The 12,930-nt window shown below is 36.6% G+C and overlaps 2 protein-coding genes across 2 annotated transcripts; one reads left to right on the forward strand and one right to left on the reverse strand.

Moving 5' to 3' along the window:
• The first annotated feature begins 5,096 nt into the window (after positions 1–5,096).
• Positions 5,097–6,078, forward strand: LOC114934634 (ATP synthase, subunit G). The gene is made up of 2 exons (XM_029307322.2): positions 5,097–5,243; positions 5,739–6,078. The coding sequence occupies exons 1-2, from the start codon at positions 5,204–5,206 to the stop codon at positions 5,996–5,998; spliced, it is 300 nt and encodes a 99-aa protein (XP_029163155.1). The 5' UTR covers positions 5,097–5,203; the 3' UTR covers positions 5,999–6,078.
• LOC114934631 (tRNA (guanosine(18)-2'-O)-methyltransferase TARBP1) lies at positions 5,987–11,889 on the reverse strand. Its single transcript, XM_029307319.2, has 11 exons — positions 11,772–11,889; positions 8,796–11,701; positions 8,499–8,728; positions 8,184–8,403; positions 7,940–8,092; positions 7,656–7,820; positions 7,382–7,567; positions 7,116–7,293; positions 6,722–7,053; positions 6,415–6,551; positions 5,987–6,340 (listed from the first exon to the last, which is right to left on the reverse strand). Exons 2-11 carry the CDS (start codon positions 11,601–11,603, stop codon positions 6,187–6,189), a joined length of 4,563 nt encoding a protein of 1,520 aa, XP_029163152.2. The 5' UTR covers positions 11,604–11,701; positions 11,772–11,889; the 3' UTR covers positions 5,987–6,186.
• Between the last annotated feature and the right edge of the window lie 1,041 nt (positions 11,890–12,930).

The following is a 12,930-nucleotide window of genomic DNA, read 5'->3' on the forward strand; positions in this document are numbered from 1 at the left end:
AAAGAGATGGGGAGGGAGTGGAAGGAGGAGATAATTCAGGAGATGAGAGAGATAAGAAGAGAAATTAGAGAAGAGATCAAGGAGGGAGTAAGAGGGCAGGAGGAGTTAAGGGAGGAGGTAAGGGGGCTGAAAAAGGAAATGGAGGAGAGGGAGAAAAAGTGGGAGAGAGAAAGGGAGGAATTTATGGAAAGGATTAAGGAGATGGGGAAGAAAATGGAAGAATTAGAGATAGGAAAAAAGGGGGAGAGAGAGAAAGGGGAGAAGGGAAAGGAGAGTGAGGAGATGGAAGATAGGATTAAGAGGATGGAATGGAAATGGGAGAGAAAGGAAAGAGAAGAAAAGAGAAAGAATGTGATAATAAAAGGAATTAAGGGAGGAGAAGGGGGGGTGAAAGGGGAGGTGGAGAAATTATTGAAAGAGATAGGGGTAGGGGGGCAGGTAGAGGAAGTGAGGAGAATAGGGGAGGGGAGAAGGGACGGGACAAGTATAGCTTTAGTAAGGGTGGGTAAGATGGAGGTTAAAAGGGAGATAATGGAAAAGAAAAGGAGGTTGAGAGGAAGGGAGGAGAGGATTGAAGAGGATCTAACGTGGAAAGAAAGAAGGATGATGTGGAGATTAGGAGAGTTGGCGAGAGGGGAAGAAAGAGAGGGAAGGAGGGCATGGGTAAGGTATGGGAGAATTTGGATGAGAGGTAAATGGTGGAGATGGGACGAGGTGAAAGAGGAACTAAAGGAGGAAGGAGCAGGGGATGAGAGGAGGGAAAGAGAGGAGAGAGGAGGGAATAGAAGGAAAGGGGATGGAAGCAATACAGGGGACGGGAAAGGAGGGGAGGGAAAGAGTGGGGAAGGAAGGGTGAAAAAGAGAAAGAGAGAGAGGAGGGAAGTGGGAGGTAAAGGGCAAGGGAGAGGAGGGGAAGAAGGAAAGGAGGAAGGAGAAGGGGAGGAAGGATGGAAGGTGGCATTCTGGAATGTGGCGGGATTAAGAAATAAGGACGCGGACTTCTGGGAAGCGGTGGGAGAATGGGACGTAATGTTTTTTCTGGAAACATGGGTAGATGAAAAAGGGTGGGAAAGGATAAAAGGGAGGATGCCGGGAGGATATAAATGGGAGGTGCAATATGCGAGGAGGAAGAGTAAAAAAGGAAGGGCTATGGGGGGAATTATAGTGGGGGTGAGAAAAGGGGTAGGAATAGAAGGAAAGTGTAAGGCGGATAAAGAGGGAATGGTGGAGGTGGGGATAGGAAAAGGAGGGGAGAGATGGAGGTTGGTGGGAGTGTACATAAATGGGGAGATGGAGAAGAAGCTAGGGGAGATGAATGAATGGATGGAGGAGGAGGGAGACAGAGTAAGAACGATAATAGGGGGGGACTTTAATGCAAGAACGGGAAATTTAGGAGGAAGAGTGGAGATAGGAGAGGAGGAGGGAGAGGAAGGGAAGGGGAGAAAATCAAGAGATACAAAAGTAAATGGGGAAGGGAGAAGGTTGGTGAAGAAGCTGGAGGAAAAGGGGTGGGCGATAATGAATGGAGGAATAGCAGGGGATGAGGAAGGGGGGTGGACATATATGGGGCCGAATGGGAAATCGGTAATAGATTACATAATAGGTAATGAGGAGGTAAGAGAGGAAATCAGGAAGTTAGAGATAGGTGAAAGGATGGACTCGGATCACATGCCGTTAATAGTGTGGTTAGAAGGGAAAGGAGGAGGAGGAGGAAGAAAAGGAAAAAAGAGGAGGAGATGGAACTGGACGGAGGAGGGGAAGGAGGAATTTAGGGAGAAGATAGGGGAAATTTGGGGGAAGCAGAGGGATGAACAAGATGAGGAGGGTGTAGAGGGAGAGTGGGAGGAGAAGAAAAAGAAGATACAGGAAGTGTTAGATAAGGGGAATGAGAGAGAAGGAAAGGAGAAGAAAGAAAAAAAGAGAGGGTGGTTTGATAGGGAGTGTAGAAGAGAGAAGGGGGAGGTGGTAAAGGAGTTAAAAAGGTGGAGGAGGATAGGGGGGAAAGGAGAAGAATACAGGAAAAGAAAAAAGAAGTATGAGAGATTATGTAGAAAGAAGAAGGAGGAGGAGAATGAGGAGTGGACGAAGAAAGCAATGGAAGCGAGGACGGAAGGGCAGGTTTGGGAGGTGGTTAGGAGGGAAAGGGGAAAAGGAAAAGGAGGAATGGGAGAGGGGATTGAGATGGAGAAATGGAACAGATATTTTAGAGATCTATTAGGAGGGGTAGAATCGAGAGTGATAATGGGAGGAAGAAGGACGGAGAAGGAGAGAGGGGAAGATCAGATAGAAAAGGGAGAAATTAGGAGGGCGATAGGTAGGATAAAGGAAAGAAAGGCGGTGGGGGTGGACGGGATTCCGGGAGAAGTGTGGAAATTTGGAGGAGAGGGAATAGAGAAGTGGGTATGGGAGTTGTGCAATAAGATATGGAAGGGGGAGGGGTGGATAAGGGAGTGGAGTGAGGGGCTGGTGGTGCCAATCTTGAAGAGGGGTGAGGGAAAGGAGGTTTCGGAGTACAGGGGGGTAACTCTGACACCGTCTTTATACAAAGTATATGCGACGGTGTTGGCAGAGAGATTGAGGGGAGAGATAGAGGAAAAAGGGATGTTGCCACCGAATCAAACGGGGTTCAGGAAAGGGATGGGAACAGTGGACAATATTTATGTATTAAATTATTTAATAAACAGACAAATAAGTAGGAAAGGAAAGCAAATGGTTCTACTGTTTGTGGACCTGAGAGCAGCGTTTGATTCGGTGGACAGAGTGAAGTTGATGGCGGCGTTAAAAGGGAGGGGGGTGAAGGAAGAGACGGTGAGGAGGTGCGAGGAAGTGCTAGGAGAGATAGGGTTCAGGGTTAGAATAGGGGAGGAGGTGGGGGAGAAGTTTTGGACGGGGAGGGGGGTGAGACAGGGATGCCCACTGAGCCCGATTTTGTTTAACATGTTGATGGCGGACTTGGAGGAGGAAATGGAGAAAGGGAGATGGGGGGGTGTGAGATTAGGAGAGGGCAAGATCTATACATTAGCGTACGCGGATGACGTGGTGCTGTTGGCAGAAGATGAGGGGGGGATGAGGTGTATGATGGAGAGGTTAGGGAGATATCTGGAGGGGAAGGGACTGGAACTGAATGAGAAGAAGTCGAAGGTGATGAGATGTAGAAAGGGGGGAGGGAGGTTAAAAAAGGCTAGTTGGTTTTGGAAGGGAAAAAAATTAGAGGAGGTAAAGGAGTACAAATATTTAGGATATGTGATTCAAAGGAATGGGGGGCAAGAGGGACAGGTAAGGGACAGAATAAAGAGAGGGGCAGCAATTATGGGACAGGTATGGGGAATAGGTAAGAGGAGATTTGGGAATAACTGGGGGAGGAGGTTGTGGCTCTTCGATGCGTTAATATGGACGGTTTTAGGATACGGGGTGGAGATATGGGGATGGGAAGAGAGAGAGGGATTGGAAAGGATACAAGAAAGGTATCTGAGATGGATGTTAGGAGTGGACTGGGGAACGCCTGGATATATGGTAAGGGAGGAATTGCAAAGGGAAAAGATAAGGACAAGGATGGGTAGAAGAGCATGGGGATATGAGAGAAGGTTAGAGGAGGGTAAGGGAGGATGGTTGGCGAGAATATGTTTGGGGGAGATTAAAGAAAGGGCAAAAAAAGGAGGGGAATTGTCAGGGTGGGAGAGAGAAAGAAGGGAATTTTTTGAGGGTAAGGGGATGGGATTAAGGGAGATAGAGGAAAGAAGGGAAAAGGGGGAGTTCAGATGGGAAGAAGTTGAGGAATGGGAAGGAAAGGAACAGAGGGAGGAGAGGGTAGGAAAAATGATAAAATCGGAATATAATAAGTGGTACAAACAGATTAAAGGGGAGGGGATTCCGGGCTATTTGAAGAAAGGGTGGGCGGAAGGTAGATGGAGGAGGATGGCAAGGTACAGACTGGGAAATGAAATGAAGGGAAATAGGTATTGGGAAAAGGAGGAGGATAGGAAGTGCAGGATATGTGGGAGAGGGTTAGAGACGTGGGAGCATGTGTGGGAGGAATGTATGGATTGGGGAAGGAAAGAGAGCTGGCAGGAAATGGTAAAGGAGATATTAGGAGAGGAGGGGGAAGGGGAAATATGGTTAAAAAGGTTAGAGGAAGCAAGAGGGAAAGGGGGGGAGAAGGAGAAGGAGGAAAAAGGAGGACAGAGGGATGAGAGAGGGTAGGAGATAGGGGGAGAGAGAGAGGGGGAGAGTGTGTGAGTGAGTGTGTGAGAGAGAGAGAGGGAGGGAGAGGACAGGAGTGGAAGAATAACGGTAACCGGAAGCGGAGGTCCAAAATAGGCTAAGTAGAATGTAAGATTGCGTAGGTTAAGATAATTTAGAATAAGAAAGGTTAGGGAAAGGCGGACGTGTGTGTGTGTGTAGGTAGGGCAGAATGAGAGAAAAGATGAGAAAGGCGGCGAAAAGGAGAGGCGTGGCGAGAAATGTAATTAGATTAAGTTTTAGGTATAAGTTTAGGCTAAGGAAAAAGGAAGGAAGGAATAAAGGTTTGGGAACGCTCCTTTAAAAAAAAAAAAGCGCCTTGTAATCCCCAATTGGGGCGGCAATAAATATATCTATCTATCTATCTATAATAATAAAATAAAATATACATTTTATTTATTAAACAAAATAAAAATTTGAATTATTTTATTCATAAAAAATAAATAGTAATTTGACCTTATAATAGATTTTTCAAAACTTATTCGTCATTAGACTGTCTTATTCAACATCTTTCGCTTTAGATTCTAAAATATCGGTACAGTTAAAGTTACTAAAGAGCATGCAAGCTCTTCTATTGGATCTCGAAAAATATGTTGAAAATTAATTTACTGAAGTGAGCGCTTGCATAATAAAAGATAATTCGAATGAAAATTGGTGCGAATTTAAAATATATTTGTAACATTCGCAGCTATTACGATTATTATTTGCATCAACGAACTCTAGAGATATTTCAAATTGCACTTAACGATCTAGTGTTTTTGGGCCATCTGTTAACCAACTTTATTTAGTGATTCGGTATCTCTTTCTAACTTGTCATTCTCCGTATAATGTAGATAGAGAGGGAAGATGTTTAGTTTATCATATGCGCGATATGTGACGGTTCTCGTTGCTATCGAACGAGATCTGGTGAGAAGGTCCATTTTTACAGCCTCTCCTTTACTAAAAAGCGTAAAATAGACAGGCGATGGCGAGTCTTGTTACAAAAACTACCGAATTGGTAAAAGGTATGAGCAATTTTTTTAAATGATCTATTTTGCATTTGTCTCGCTATTATTTCAAGAAAATTAATTTATCGTAACCTAATATATGCACCTCTTATTATATAACGTTTAGTTATTCATTTTCACAACATAATTATTTGCATATAAAAATCTCTCGAAAAATAAAAATTTATCGTTGACATTTTTGCCAAATAATTCGTGAACTCGTGTCTTTCCTGATAATCAATTTTATGTTCTGGTTATGTCGAGGTTATATTGATCTTGGACAGTATAAGAATATTATAGAACTTGCCTTTGATAAAGTTTCTGCAAAATATAAAATATTATCTTGAAAAGGTGACTGAGCAAATTAGAATTATCTCTGTTAATTGTACAGTAATGTTATAAATTAATAATAAGCAAAAATTTAATCAAATATTTACTCGCTACACATATGTAAGATAAGATTTTGCAACTAAAAGATAAAATAAAATTGACTGTGTATGCATTGAATTGCAGTTGGTGTGCAACACGCAAGGCCTGTGTTGCATGTATGGCAGCAATACGCCAGGGTAGAATTGACGCCACCTACGCTGAAAGATATTCCTGCGATTCGAAGTGGCTTTTCCAAGTTGATTCAAGGTGCAAAAACCGGTCGCTACCGTGAAGTTACCGTACGGGAGGCTGTTATAAACACCTTGGTGGCTGTTGAAATATATTGTTGGTTCTTTGTTGGAGAGTGTATTGGAAAACGACACATTGTTGGATACAAAGTATAAGTATGTCATATATTTAATCTCTTGCATAGATAATTCTGTATAATTATAGACTCGTAAATATATAAAAATATAAATCTCTATACTCTTTTTTTTTTTTTTATATAAGAGTTACGATCGTTTTACAGTAAATTCTTTTATTTCTTAAAAATTTATCTTGCATTATTTTGCACCTTACAAATTTGAGGAAACTATTGTTTTAACATGTGTTGACTCGCATACTGCCATATGCAAATCGCAGCAGTAACATGAACGTTTAACGATCGTATTACTCCTACTTGAGGTATTTCTACACATTTATCAAAGAGTGGTATAAAATTGGCAGGTATACCATCCTTCTCATTCCTGTAAAAAGTATATTCCTAATTATATTGACTACACAAAATGTAATAATGCATTGCAAGTCGAAATTTAATTACCCTAAAACGAGAATGGTCTTTTTCTCGAATTTTGTTTGCAGCAGATTTATACTATTGGCTGTTTGTTCAGCACCGATTAGAGACCATCCCGCGTTCTTCTTCTCGAGCAAGTACTTTTGTAACTCGTGTGGTTTCACCTAAAAATTTTTAAACATTAATATTTTCTGGGAACAGATTGATGTATGTATAGTTGATAGAAATTTCATAACTGAGAAATTTTCAAAAAAAACGAATTAAAAATTATAGTCTTCAATTTTTTAAGATATGAATTTAAGGCAATTTGCAGAATTTAAAGCTGTTTAAATACCTGTAGCATATTTATCCATCTTTCAGCTGATACACTAAGACTTTGAAACTCTTTATTCTTTATACAATCCAAATTTGCAATAACTAGTGCCTTGACTCCAAATATTTCGCATGTTCTGGCAATTCCACCTAAATTTGGTGGTCGATTGATAAAAGATGCTACAACTATCAGACCTTCTTCATATAAATCTTGTTGCTGTATGGATTCTTTCATTAATTCAAACATATCACTGTATAATGGAATTGTATTCTTGGATGGATCAATCTTTTTCTGAATATCGTGTAAACCTTCCAAATAAGTTTCAACATTGTTTGCTAATGATTCGGTATCACCTATAATATAATTGTTTTATATTTTATAAATTATACAATGTTTTATTATGTTTTTCAATTACCTGTAAGAGATTTTGCGAGGTATATAGAAGTTTTAATCTCAGACAGAAATAAATCAGTATTATAAAGTTGTAGAGGATGATTATCATTATGTTCAAACATGAAGGTTTTGAATATGTCTGGACTGATCCATTCATCAGAACTTATATTAGTCAATCGTGGTAATTCATAGTAAATTGTCTATAAATATCATAAAAATTTATGTTAAACGATATAATGTAATTTATCAAAATCAATTCTTTTTTTTAAACAAATGTGCAGTATATACCTGCAAACTGTAGTTTTCAATTGGATGAAAACTTGAAAAGTAAAAATCATCCTGTATCCTAGTCGAATTCTTTTTCAAACTATCTTGTTGCAAACTAGCCATAGCTGCCTGATATATGGCTTTGTATTCTGATAGATTATCATCATTTCTTTTTTTCATTAATTCATATAATTGTGTCAAAATAAACTACATTGAAAAAATTAAAATGAATGATATGGAATATACAGATATAAGGAAATACGAACATTACATAACAGTTAATTTTTTTACTTGCCTGATTATAAAGACGCACATTAAATTGCTGACCTAAACAGCATTGCGCTATGTATGGTAGAGCTGTTTGAATAAAATTTTTCTGATTATCATTCGAAAGAAGTTGCGCGACATGATAGACAATACTGGCTACAGAAATTGTGCATCCTGGTCGCTCTTCTATACTCTAAAAATATATAAAAGATAAGACATTCGAACAGAAATCTTTTTTTATTATAGAATTCATTATAATATAATTAAGTAATAATTCTGTAATTTATATTATAGAATTTATTTAGATTTTACCTTTATGAAAAATTTCCATAGGTTATTATGTAAATTAATATTTTTCTTAAAAATTCGTATCAACAGCCATTCTTGCATCAACCTCACACTATGTTGATTGCTTTCCGAAATAATTAAATCACATAATTTTTCCTGTAGTAGAACAACATGTTCCTGTAAAGCAATTAATTATTAATTTATATATATAATTTCTTCTACAGCCAAAGAGTTAAGATTTAATCGATTAAGCATTTGGTCCACTCACCTCGCTTAATATTGGTTCCAGTATCAATAAAATTTGCATTAATCTATGCTTTAATTTATGTACATAAGAATCATTAAAGTATCTCTTATTTTTGTATTTTTCTAATATTTCGAGTATAAGTGGCACAATTATTGCTGCATAATTTAATTCCAAATGGCTAATTATCTTATGTAGCAATACAGTCGCCTCTGCTCTAACTGCAGCATCATTATTATGATCCCTATTATGACAGCAGTTAACAAGTCATTTATAAGTCAATTTTAATAATTGCATTAAAAAAGTTTATAACATATTTGTATTGATAAACAGACTTACAATCCCAAGATATGCTTTGGATAATATTGGCCCAAATGCTTGATAATAAATAAATGAGCCTGATTTTCAATTCTTTTGTCTCGTCGAAGTACAGAGCCATGAAGAAGGCAACTCAATAATGGTCTTTCTAATTTCAGCAAATTACATTCGTCCAAGAGTTTCATTTTGGAAAGTAATATCCTCTTAAATTTCGGCGTACCATCTCCTTCCTCTATTAATTGATCGACAAACTGCAAAGTGAGATTATGAAAAAGCAATCGATATGTGTACTATGAATCATAGAAATTTTCAACTTACTTGTGTTATAAAATTTGCAGCATTGGGCAAAATCAAAAAATTATTATTAATAATAACTCCTATAAGGTTCTGCATCGCTGCCCAAAAAACATTGTTCTTTTTACTGACGAGGGTACATCTCCAGCAAGATTTAAAAAGATCTTCCAAAGTTTCTCTGTCACTCGTATGGTTTATAACTTTATTGTCGATCATCACAGTTAATATCGTTGCTATTTCAGAAATGATTTCTGTTCCCCCAAACTCGAGAAATTTCAGTAGATTAGACAACAGTGTGCTAGTAGAAATCCACGAATGCATAGAACAATTTGTCAGATATTGACGCATGAGTTTCGAAAGAAGCAAATAATATTTCGACGCAATTTTTCCTCTCAAATTTGCCTCATTGTCATCATTATTAACGTTCGTCGGAATCGATTGCATGTTTAACAATTCCACATAAAAAGCTGTCGCGAGTGGCAGAACCGAAACATTCTGGGAAAGATATAAAATGTGTAATCCGTACAAATATCGCGTATTTAGATGTTGCGTATCTCTCAACAAACGTATGCTTTCGTTTTGCAGGTCTTCCACATAATTTTTCACATCTTTCTTCGGCAGAAACATTGACGCGTTAACTATATGAGAAGACATAATGGCTATGTATCTCGTATAATCTTCATATGTTAATTCTTCAGTCATCTTTCTTACATTTTTAATTAGGAATTTAAAAGTAGTGGGTACGTATAATAATATCAAGTCCATCACGCTGTTGAAGGATTCCGTCGTGGAAAGATTTAATAAATGCGATATAAATTCCACTGCATTGATACTAGAATGGATGTCGGCGTAAGGTCTCATATTGACACCATTTAACGTACACAGCCAATTGTTTAATACTTTCTTGACGCAACATGCTTTACTCGATAGTATCAGATCCGCATCGTGTAATAGATGTATTAGCAACGCGAACGTCCTAAGATTTACTTCAGGATTGGTATCTTGGTATAAATATTTCGAACAAGTGTTCTTTACAAGAATTATGGCGTCTTCTTTCACTAATGTTTTTCTCAACCATGTTGTAACAACGTTCCAGGAAGCTGTTCCTCTTTTAAAACCTTCTTCGGAAGGAAACGCAGCTAAAGTATTAGCGAGCAATATCGGATCGTCTATCTTTTGCACATAATTGGGGATCGCTCTTAAAAGTTCAATTTGAGACGCAGTACGTAATATATGAGAATGAATATTCAGGTTTGTCTCCACTAAAGATTTAACGGCATTCAATTCGCTGGCTTGCCAATTATATATCTCCTTATACGAAATTATTCGTAACATGTGTAATATGTAAAATATCGCTACAGGACCCCAGGCTACCTTGCTAACTTTTTTCAGAAAATTATTTAGTAAATTACTTTCCTCGGCGCGTTCAAAGAATAACGAGAGTTCTTTCAAAATTTCTGGACATTCTTCATTAGGTTGACATTCGTAGAGAAAAGTATTATTGAGAACATTAACAAATAATTTTAAAAATTGTTCGTCAAACGCAGTCTCATCTAACTTACAAATTTGCGATACACCCCACTTTACAATATTATTATTTTCATGCTGCAAAACTTTTTCAAGAATGCATTGCAACCATACAATGTCGAAACAGTCATTGTAGGATTTATGCTCTTTGTTCACCTTTATTAAACTAGTTACATGAGTTAAAGCCGGTGCTACTAGGTGGTATTGTTTTTCTTCTAATGCTTCGTATACCAAGAAGAAATTCTGCTTAATGCACTCTATTGATGAAACTGTTTCGTTAGATTTACTACAAATAAATGGAGTAATTTGAGCCTTTGTCAATCTCAAGTCTGCAAACTTAAGTACAAAAATTTCATTCAAAGAATTGATTGCTTTTCTCATCACATATAAAGCTTGTTTACGATATTGTTGCAAAGATGATCGTAATCCTTTTAATATTATTAACCAGAATGTGCTTTTGGTATAAATATCACTATGTATATAAGTGAGATCTATCGAACAGGACGATGTAAAACAGGTATCCATTATAATACTTAGGACAATAAGAGATTCTTTCAAGTCGCTTATTTCATTCAAAATATAATCCCACAGTGGAAACAGAATGTGTTCAGGAGCAAAAGTTTTTGCTAATATGGGAAGTATTGAAGCAAGCAATCTCCATTCAGAATCTTCTTCCTTCATCTTTATCCATAATTTCACAATATTCAAAAATATAAAACTAAATTTTTCTAATTCTTCTTTGCTGATACTGTTATCATTACGAAGAAATTGATACAAATGTAGAAATTCTGAAAAATGTTCCAGTAACTTCATATATATAATTCTACTATTGCTGTTTGTGAAATAGGTATAACTCGACTTGAGAAAATGTTCTAAGTATTTTTTTATTGACTCGGCATAATGACAATAGAGTATCATTTGCAGAGTGATTATGTCACACAAAATTGCAATCTCCGAAGTAGTTCGTAGATAATGCGGTGAAAAAATTGCTTCTATATTAGGAAGACAGAAACAAATATTCTTTTCATTCAAATATTCTTTGCACTTATTGCGTGGTAGATATCTCTTATTATCAAAACTCTCGATAGCATTAAACGCAAGTTGATACTCGTGACATAACAGCATTCGACAGATCTCAAGTTTATTTAGATCCAATTGTTTTTTAGTCATCTCGTCCCTATAAAATTGTAAGAAACTATGATGGGAAACGAACGTGTCATTCACAAATTCGCAGTTATTTGCCATGGTTCGTAAAACCGAGAGGTCCAGTGTTGAGAGACGTAAATAACGATTATGCAAATCCATCGTTCTACTTCTTTCTTAATTGGTTCAAATTATACAAAAATGGATTTTTTTTACACTGGGTTGACCTGTCATAATCTGTCATTCAGATGTCAATCAACCTACAATACATACATGTAGACAAAGTAAAATGTATTATCTTTGTACGTGTCTAATTATAAAAGTAATTACCTCTTATCATTTGATAATAGAGAATTAATTAACATACACACATCATAATACACATGGACGTACGTCAACAAATAACGTGTTTAATCTTAGACAAGTTTAGGTTATATAATATCGCCCTCTCACAGGTGAAATAAGAAACGATAAATCAAAATTGACATAAATTTACAGATGATAAATCGTAAGTGATTGTGATAAAAAAAAATTTTTTTTCTAACAAAAATATCGAGATAGATATAAAGCACCTGGTTTTTATCGCGAATTTCGAGTTATCGCTATATATATAAATATATACATATATATATTGTAATATTTCGCAATATTAAATCAGTATTAACAATAAGTGAGACAAAACTTTCATCTTTAACACTGCATTTTATATCGCAATAAAATGTTATTAGTCACGCTAGCAAATTTTCGTAATTACTTTTCCGGTTTTCTTGTTATTAGATTGCGATGAAGATTATTCATCTGTACAATCACGTCCGTTTTTTTTTTTAATAATACGTACATGATTGCATGATTTTGATGACGTACATAATCTTTTAATTATTATTCAGATTGAGATATGGAAAATTTCAGAGATTTGTATATAAAGATATATGAATAAGGAAATTATATTTATATATTTATAAATTATAGAAATAAAGAGAGATAAACTCTCAGAATGATGATAAGCATATTATAAATACGCAATAATTTTTGTACATTTTTTAAATCTTTAGTATCTATATTTTTATAACGAGTCATCCGAGATAACCGTGAGATAATCGGCTTGCTTATCTTACGTACGCTTTTCCTGTAAAACCAAGTTGTAAAAAATTTATATAGAACGATACGGCTAAACTATTAAATAAGCTATATTTTTAGTTAAACTGAGCGATAGAATTAAAATTAGAATAAAATTCGACGTTGTTGAAACTAGGCACCGATCCAGGATGTTGCGAAATATTTGACGATGCTGTTTCTTATATCAAAGAGACGCATAGAAAGCGTTTACACGTGTAAAGGAAAAGATGAAATAATTTTTATTTTATCCCCCGATAGAAAAATGGCCCAAATAAATGGTACAATTAATTGCATCACGCAAGAAAAGAATTTCACAATGTTTGCATTAAATATGCTTCGTCATAATATAACGCAGCGATTTTGTCAAATTGCA

Source organism: Nylanderia fulva, unplaced genomic scaffold (assembly GCF_048542155.1).
Source record: "Nylanderia fulva isolate GAGA-0341 unplaced genomic scaffold, ASM4854215v1 Scaffold7, whole genome shotgun sequence".
Taxonomy (NCBI): domain Eukaryota; kingdom Metazoa; phylum Arthropoda; class Insecta; order Hymenoptera; family Formicidae; genus Nylanderia; species Nylanderia fulva.

What these genes read in the sequence shown, in the direction of transcription:
- LOC114934634 (XM_029307322.2), top strand. Translation starts at nt 5,204, where the DNA reads ATGGCGAGTCTTGTTACAAAAACTACCGAATTGGTAAAAG. An exon ending in AACTACCGAATTGGTAAAAG is followed by an intron (nt 5,244 to 5,738) that starts GTATGAGCAATT and finishes ATTGAATTGCAG; the next exon opens with TTGGTGTGCAACACGCAAGG.
- LOC114934631 (XM_029307319.2), bottom strand. Translation starts at nt 11,603, where the DNA reads ATGGATTTGCATAATCGTTATTTACGTCTCTCAACACTGGACCTCTCG. An exon ending in CTGCAAATTTTATAACACAA is followed by an intron (nt 8,729 to 8,795) that starts GTAAGTTGAAAA and finishes CTCACTTTGCAG; the next exon opens with TTTGTCGATCAATTAATAGA. An exon ending in TTGAAAACTACAGTTTGCAG is followed by an intron (nt 7,294 to 7,381) that starts GTATATACTGCA and finishes TGATATTTATAG; the next exon opens with ACAATTTACTATGAATTACC.